The sequence below is a fragment of the Mobula birostris genome, chromosome 11, assembly GCF_030028105.1.
Source record: "Mobula birostris isolate sMobBir1 chromosome 11, sMobBir1.hap1, whole genome shotgun sequence".
NCBI lineage: Eukaryota > Metazoa > Chordata > Chondrichthyes > Myliobatiformes > Myliobatidae > Mobula > Mobula birostris.
Window position 1 is genome coordinate 38,683,701 of NC_092380.1, and position 9,224 is coordinate 38,692,924.

Below are 9,224 nucleotides of genomic sequence, written 5' to 3' on the forward strand. Positions count from 1 at the left end.
AAACCAAAATTGAGGTTTTTGGTCATCAGACTAAACACACCACACATCATCAAAAACACAAGCATGGTGGTTGCTGCATCATGCTGTGGGGATGCTTCACTGGAACAGGCCCTCGAAGTCTTGTGAAGGTAGAGGGTAAAATGACTGCATCAGAGAAATCCTGGAGGAAAATCTGATACAGCTTGTAAGATTACTGCGACTTGGGGAGAAGATTTTGTTTTCCAGAAAGACAATGACCTGAAGCATAAAGCCAAAGCTACACAGGAATGACTTACAAACAACAAATTTAATGTCCAGGAGTAGCCAAGTCAGAGTCCAGATCTCAATCCAACTGAGAATTTGAGGCTGGACTTGAAAAGGACTGTTCACTCACGATCTCCACGCAATCTGACAGAGCTTGAGCAGTTTTGGAAAGAAGAATGGGGAAAAATTGCAGTGTCCCGATGTGCAAAGCTGACAGAGACTTATCCACACAGACTCAAGGCTGTAACTGCTGCCGAAGGTGCATCTACTAAATACTGACTTGAAGGAGTTAAGTAATTCTGCAATCAATTATTTTATGTTTAGTAATTGGAATAAATTTAGACAAATTTGTAGCAATTTGTTTTCACTTTGACATGAAAGAACCTTTTCTGTTGTTCAGTTTCAAAAAAGCCAAATTAAATCCACTGTGATTTAATGTTGTAAAATAATAAAACATGAAAACTTCCAAAGAGGATGAATACTTTTTATAGGCACTGTACATCAGGATGCTCCTTATTAACTACAGCTCAACATTTAATGCCATTGCTCCCTCAAAACTAATCAATAAGCTTCAAGACCTCCTTGGACAATTGGATGCTTGATTTCCTCACCTGCACACCCCAGTCAGATCGGATTGGCAAAAACACAATCTTCCACAATCTTCATCATCACAGGTTCATGAAAAGGCTTAACCCCTTGCTCAATTCACTTTACACTTATAGATGTGTGACTGAGCACAGTTCCAATGCCATAATTAAGTTTGCTGATGACACCACTATTGTTGGCTGAATAAAAGGTGGTGTTGAATCAGCATATAGGAGGGAGACTGAAAATCTGTTTGAATGGTGCCAGAACAACCTCTCACTCAATGTCAGGAAGACCAAGGAGCTGATTATTGACTTCATGAGGAGGAAACTAGAGGTCAATGAGCTAGTCCTAATCGGGGGATCAGAGGTGGTGAGGGTTAGCAACTTTAAATTCATCAGTGTTATCATATCAGAGAATCTATCCTGTAATAATGAAGAAAGCACGACAGTGCCTGTACTATCTTAGAAGTTTGAAAAGACTTGGCATAGTATTTAAAACTTTAACAAACTTCTATAAATGTGTGGTGGAGAGTATATTGACTGACTGCATCTCAGCCTAGCATGGAAACACCACTGCCCCTGAAGAGAGAATCCTACAAAATATAGTGGATATAGCCCAGTCTATCACCAGTTTTGCCCTACCCACCACTGAGCATATTTACACAGAAAGCTGTCGCAAGAAAGCAACATCCACCATCAAGGACCCCAGTCACTGACACCATGGTCTTTTCTCACTATTGCCAGCCTCAAGTCCCACACCACCAAGTTCAGAAATAGTTAGTAACCCTCAACCATCAGGCTCTTGAACCAGAGGGGATAATTTCACTCGCTTCATTACTGAACAGTTCCCATAACCTATGGATACACTTTCAAGGACTCTTCATCTCATGTTCTCAATATTTATTGCTTATTTATTTATTATAATTATATTTTTCCTTTTGTATTTGCACAACTTGTTGTCCTTTGCGCACTGGTTGTTTGTTCATCCTGGGTGTCATCTTTCATTGAGTCTGTTATTTTTCTTGGATTTATTGTATACGTCACAAGAAAATGAATCTTTAGAATGATTTTAAAATGAGTTTTATATGGTGACATATGATAATACAATTATTTACTTTGATAATATTATTTTGAATTTTTACCTTCTGATCAGCTAGGTAACTGTTGGAAGATTGGCAAATTGGACATGTTGCATTTTAGAAAGGCAAAGCAGGGTAAAGTTTATACATGGTCAGGCCCTGGAAGTGTTATGGAACAGAAAGATAGGAGTGCAAGCATCATAATTCACTGAAAGTGCATCATGGTAGACAGGATGCTGCAGAAGATGTTTGGCATCCTGGCCTTCATTGTAGAGAAATTATGTTGCAGTTATTCACGATATTAGACTACATTTGAGTATTATGTACACAGATAATTTACGAGGATAGTACCAGGGCTCAAGGACCTAATTAATAAGGAGAAGTTGGGTGGGTGAGGACTTTATTTCTTGGAATACAGGAGATTGACAGGAGGCTTTATAGAGTCGATAAAGTCAACGAACACACACAGTCTTTTACCCAAGAAAAGGAAACTAAAAGCCAAAGACAAAGGTTTGACATTGAGGACAATGATTTAAAATGGACCTGAGAGGCAACTCTTCAAGCAGAGAATGGTGCATTTATGGGGGAAGTCAAGTATAATAACAACATTCAAAAGACATTTTGGATAATTATGTAGGTAAGGTTGTCAAAGAACATAGATCAGGTAGAAATTTGGGTGAGGAATGTCAGATGTAGTTTAATCTGGATATCTTCAGTGAGACAAATGCAAATAAATAGCTGGGTAAAGTGGGGAAAGTGTGGTAAAGAAGGCACATGACATTCTTGCTTTCCCAGCTGAGGCACTGAGTACAAATGTCAGGTTTGAGCTGTATAGGACTTTGGTTATGCGACATTTGGAGTATTATGCGTAGTTCTGGTTGCTGCATTACAGGTAGGATGTCATGGCATTGAAAATGGTGCTGGGGAGATTTAAGGAGAGGAGGGAATGTTTTAAGGAAATGCTTAAGGGATTTTTTTTACATAGAATGGTAGATAATTGGAACACGCTGCCAGGGTAGATGGTAGAAGCAGCTAGAATAGCAAAGTTTAAGGCACATTTAGACAGCCACATGAGCCGGCATGAATTAGAGAGACATGGGCCTAGTAGTGGTTCTATAGAATTTGTTGCCACAGAGGGCCGTGGATGCCAAGACAGGTGTTGCTTTTAAGGCAAAGATTGATAAATTTGTGATTGGTAAGAGGGTTAGAGATTACAAGGAGATGGCAGGAGAAAGAGATTATGAAAAAAAGTGATTAAAAATGCAAATGGCTTAATTCTTCTATATTATGGCTTTCTGGTCAACATGTAGGATTTTTTTGGCATTGTCTTCGGCACGGACATTAACATTTGAAGGGCACGTTTCTATGTTCCATATTATATTCACAGTTCCATCTCCCTGCAGTAACACATCCATTACACTTCCTTCAACAACTTACTTCAAGCTGGGATATAAGCTGGTTTACAAGTATATAATATAAATAAGAACTTTCTTGATTTTGATTGTAATTCAAAACATCTTTTAAAAGTTTGTAAGTGAGGGCAAGGGAAGTGAGCAAAGGAATAGAACCAGATAGAGAAGTACAACACTGTAACAGGCCCTTTGGCCTGTCTAGTCCATGCCAAAACCATTTTAACTGCTCCTATCAACCTGCACTGGGTCCATAGCCCTTCAATGTATCCATGTACCATTCATGTGCCTATCCAAAGTTCCCCCTCATGTTCTCCTTAAATTTTTGACCTTTCGTTGACTGTTAATGTGGAGGAATAGACTGATGTACGCTGCAGTGTTCTATGATCACATACTTCTCACCACACAGTGCAATGTACCAGCTTGAGAGCAAAATATTTAAAAAAGCAAATTAAGATATTGCATCACAAACTACTTACACTTTATCATTGACGGAAATAATTGAATTAATTATTTCTACAACCAATCCATCAATTTTCATGACAATTTGAGTGATCCTTGGATGTCCTTCAACACTGTTACGCCTCAGTTGGATGTTGAAATCCTCATAAGAATTCAAACACTGTGAGGCGAAGACATAATTGCAGGTTCCAGGGAAATAATAAACATCTCCATCAAAAGTTTTGAAGTGGTAATTGCCCCAGGTACTGCAAACTCTGTGATTGTGGTTTGGATTGTGACCTATGAAGTGAGAAAAGTGTACAATCACTTTGAGGAGAGGTGATTTGCACGATGTTTTTCAAAAGATAACCCATAGAACACCAGGTTCTAAAAAAAGTATTTGCACATGTAAGATTATCCTCTTGCAGGTTTTATGTCTGATACAGTAATAATATTTAGAACACACATACCTGATTCATCGTTGTTTTCAGAAAGAAAGATCTACCATGTATATTTAAATAAATTAGGTTGTGCTTTATTGGTCACATTTTCCTAATCATGGCTAGTGGGTACACAACATGCAATTAGTCATATAAAGGTGCTACTGTTGGTGCATACTTCAAAAGCTGTTTTTTTCTGAGAAATTCTGACTTTTGTCTATCTGCTTTTCACTGCAAAGAACTTCTGTTTGCAGAAAATGTCATCACTTTTTCTGGTGTAATGGTACAAGGAAATCAAATTTCTGTCTCCTTATCTGAAGCTGAATTAAATCAGGAATTGGAAACCACTCATATTTCTGGAAAGGCACTGTAAGCATTTGTCAAATTTTATTCGTATTATACAAAAATGAAATTCATAGTGGATTGGTTTTCTCTCCCTTGTCTATCCTTCAGTATTTTCCACTATATCATATTTTTGTTCTCTTTCTGAGTTCTGTGCTTCTTTCAGTCATTAACCTTCTGAGTGTTCCTTTTATTCCTTTTTATTCTATATGTACCATGTGTTGTACAAATCATCTTTTTTCCCATTAGAGTCCTCACTAGAATTTATCATACTAGTTCTTTGCTTAGATTTGAAAACTTTGTAAGTTGTTATTTCCCTTAGTCTCTTCTAAACTGTTAACTTTTCACGAGTTAAATTTTGAACTGTCACTACTTGTTCATTAATCCCAATTTACCATTTTGAACCATTGAAATATCCAAGCTAGGTAACTTAACTAATAATATTTTTCTCAATTTTCATAAAAGAGATAAAGTTTTAATGCAGGGAAATAATTGTGTTAATTTGTTGTTTAGTTACTTGTGAAAACTGGAGCCGATGATATTCCAGGAAGCAGTATCACATTCTTGTTAGCGAAAGTGGCTTCAGGCGCTTTGTCTAAAAACACATGACAAATTGCATTTTAATAGTGGACTGATCACAGAAATGTGAATAGCCACATGTTTAAAACAGTTTTAACAGCACACTATTAGAAGAAGGGTCTATTCAAATTCAAAAGAACATAGAATTGTATAGAATGGCAAAGAAGCCCGTTATTTGATTGACCCATCATGTCCAACCCAGCTGCAAAAGAACAATTTCAGACTAATCCCAATTTTCTTGCTTTCAATCCATAACTCCTTGGATTATAAGGAGATATTGAATTGGTTGAAACTGTTTTCCCTGAAGTGAAGGAAATTGAGGGGTGACCTGAGAGAGGTTTATAAAATCATAATGACACAGATAAGGTGAATGGTCACAGTTTTATTTCGAGAATACGGGAGCCTCAAACAAGAAGGCACAGATTTAAGATGAGAGAGGAGAGATTTAAAGGGGACCTAAGGGGTAACTTTTCCACACAAAGGATGGTTTGTATGTGAAAGACTGATTAGAAGAAGTGGAAGAGCCAGGTACAATTTAAAAAAATCACATTTGAATAGGTTCTTCTTGGATAGGAAAGGTTTGAAAGGATATGGGCCAAATGCAAGCAACTGGGATTATCTTAGATCCCAATAGTATACCTTAGTGTAGCACTCCCTTGTCCAGTCATCACTCCTCACTGATCTCTTTCCTCATACTTATCCTTGCAAACAGGACAAGTGCTGCACCTGCCATTATACTTCCAATCTCATTACCATTTAGTGTCCCAAATAGTCCTTCCAGGTGATGCAAAACTTTATCACCGAGGTTGTCGGGGTCATTTACTGAATCCAGTGCTACTAGTGCAACCTCCTCTACGTTGATGAGATCTGACATAGATTAGGGGACTGTTTCATCAAGCACCTTCCCTCTGGCAGCCACAGATAGCAAGATTTTACAGTGGTCATCAATTTCAACTCCACTTCCCATTCCCATTCTGACGTGTCAGTCCATGGCCTCCTCAGTTTAGACAATAAGGCCACATTGAGATTTGAGAAGCAACACCTCGTTTTCTATCTGGGTAGCATCCAACCTAATCACATGAACATCAATTTCTCTGGCTTCCAATAATTCTTCCCCACTCCACCTCCTCACTTTTTTCATTCCCCATTCTGGATTCCCTCTCCCTCCCTCTCTTCATCTGCCCATCATCTCCTTCTGGTGTCCTTCTTCCCTTTCTCCCATGGTCCACTGTCCTCTTCTATCTGCCTTCTTCTTCAGCCTTTATTCTCTACCAATCACCTCCCAGCTTTTTACTTCATCCCTCCTTCCCCACACATCTAACTACTCCCTCACCTCATTTCACTTATTGCCTACTACCTTGTAATTCTTCCCCTCCCTTAACCTTCTTATTCTGGCTTCTTTCCCCTTTCTTTCCAGTTCTGATGAAGGGTCTTGGCCTGAAATATCAACTGTTTTTTCCCCCTACATGGATGCTGCCAGAATTGGCATTGCTGCAGCATTTTGTGTGTGTACCTTTCTCAGCACGGACAAGTTGTACTGAAGGGTCTTCCTCCATGTACTATACCTCTATGACCACATGTATCTCAATCCGTCCTCAGCAGGTACACTGCTTCCTATTTCTCTGGACTTAATTCTATTTGTCATCCTCTGCCTACCTCATGCATTAATATTGTACGAAAGATTACTTTATCAAAACACTGCATAGACAGTTTTGCACTCAGGTCACGTTGTATTTACAAACCTCATGGACCCAGATTTATATTTGACTTTGTTTCTGAGATGGGAGCCTAATCCATTTGAAAAGGTGGTGCTGGACCACTTTCCGGAAGCTTTTGGTGAAAGTAATGCCAGAATACCATTCAACAGGATATTCAGCATCAGGAGGTAACATGTTCAGGTGTAACTTGAAGGGGTTCTACTTCCTCTTCTTGCCCTCTTGGTGATAGAAGGCACAGGGTGAGAGGCTGTAGCAACAGCTGTTTTGGCACGGACTAGAAGGGCCAAAATGGCCTGTTTCCGTGCTGTAATTGATATATGGTTATCTAAATGACGACAGTGCAGAAGTAGTGAATGTTTAATGTGGCGGATAGACACCAGAGAAGTGGGCTACTTCATTATAGATACTATTGGTACTGCAATTCAACTGATCGTAAGAACTCAATTGGTTGTAAAGAGATTAAACACTCTTGGTGGAGATAACCCTGTGGTAATACAAATAATTTGGTATGACCCAACCACACCCAAATATTGCTGCAAACAGGAATGAACTGTATGCATGTTACTGACAACAGAGCCCAAAAACTGGAGTTTTGCAGAATTCCACTATAAAAAGCCTTCAACTATCTCAAATATCTATCAATCATGACCCTTCAATTATTGCTAATTTTGGATTCAGATCGAAGTAACACAGAATATTCTGCAAATGTTCAGTGTGCACCTATTCTCCAGCCACAAGAAGAAGCAGGATCTCTCAGTGGCAACCCATTTTAATTCCACTTCCCATTTCCATTCCGATATGTCCACCCATTGCCTCCCCCACTGTTGTGATGAGACCACACTTAGGTTGGAGGAACAACACCTTACATTCCGTTTGGGTAGCCTCCAACCTGATGACATGAGCATCGATTTCTCAAACTTCTGGTAATGCCTCCCCCTCCTAACATCCCTTCACCATTCCCATCCCCTTTTCCCTTGGTCATTTTATCTCCCTCTGCTGCTGTCCTCCCCATTTTTTCTTTCTTCCATGGTCTTCTGTCTCTTTCACCAATCAACTTTTCAGCTCTTCACTTCATCCCTCCCCCTTCAGATTTCACCTATCACCTGATGTTTCACCCTCCTCTCCCCTCACCTTTTAAACCTACTCCTCAGCATTTTTTCTCCAGTCCTAACAAAGCGTTTCAGCCTGAAACGTCGACTGTACTTTTTACCTGGCCTGCTGAGTTCCTCCTGCATTTTGTGTGTGTTACTTGAATTTCCAGGATCTGCAGATTTTCTCTCGTTAAAGGCATGGTTAGTTCTTCAGTTCAGTTAGTGTGGTTTCACACACATTCTGCTCACTGTCCCAGTTGCACATGGAGGGATTTGATTTGGGGAAAGACTGGAAGTTTAGCTTTCCACAATAATGAAACCAAGATGGGCTGTCCTCTTGTCACTCAGTGGAAGATGGTTGCAAAAGCTTGAAGCTTTTCTTTGCTCACATGGGCTGAGATCAGTCATTGTTGGAATTGGAATGCTCCTGTGGCTTGATCTAAGGTCATTTATCTACGCCTACTGCACACTGTTTTCAACTGTGTAGCACGTATGTGTTGTGTCTTAAAAAATATTATGCCTCTTCTGAATTCTGCAGTTACTGCTGCTGTGCTGCTCTACACTCCTGGTTGATTCATGGTGGATCTCCTCATTTTATGGAAAGTGAAGAGATGAAGGTGTGATAGAATTGAATTCTGTTTCTTCAATGTTCTATAAGACGGCCAAAAACGTACCATGAGCAGCCACAAAATGCACTGACTTCAAGGCAGAGTCAGAGGCTGGGTATTCTGATTCCCTAAACCTTTCTTGTTTCTTATGTACAAGTAGTGTTTGATGGCTCTGGGCCTGTAATCACTGGAGTTTAAAAGAATGAGGTGAGGATCTCATTGAAACCTATCAAATACTGAAAGGCTTAAGCAGAGTCGATGTGGAGAGGATGTTTGCTCTAGTGGGTGACACCAGAGAGCACAGCTTCAGAATAGAGGAACATCCCTTCAAAAACAGACGTGTGTGAAGGTATTTCTTTAGCCAGAAGATGGTGAATTCATTAAATTCAAAACCATAGACGGCTGTGCAGGCCAAGCCCTTGGGAATATTTAAGGTGAATGTTGCTAAATTCTTGATTAGTTAGAGCATCAAAGGTTACGGGAAGAAGGCAGGAGATTGGGGTTGAGAGGGTTAATAAATCAGCCATGGTGGAATGGCAGAGAAGACTGGATAAGCTGAATGGCCCAATTCTGTTCCTATATCTTATGGTCATACAGATCATATGTCAAGAGTGTGATAGAACTCTACCTATTTTCTCTATAAGTGCAGAGTCAGGATAAGGCATGCTCACTTGGTTCACTACTTTA

General features: G+C 39.6%; 1 protein-coding gene across 1 annotated transcript in view; it reads right to left on the reverse strand.

Moving 5' to 3' along the window:
* The window catches only part of LOC140204663 (mucin-5AC-like), an 83,093-nt gene extending 77,099 nt beyond the window's left edge, over positions 1–5,994 (reverse strand). Inside the window, exons 1-2 of the mRNA XM_072271357.1 lie at positions 5,874–5,994; positions 3,798–4,059 (exon numbers count right to left, since the gene is read on the reverse strand). Of these exons, the coding sequence (XP_072127458.1) occupies positions 3,798–4,059; positions 5,874–5,994 (383 nt within the window). The remainder of the gene's footprint in view (positions 1–3,797; positions 4,060–5,873) is intronic.
* Between the last annotated feature and the right edge of the window lie 3,230 nt (positions 5,995–9,224).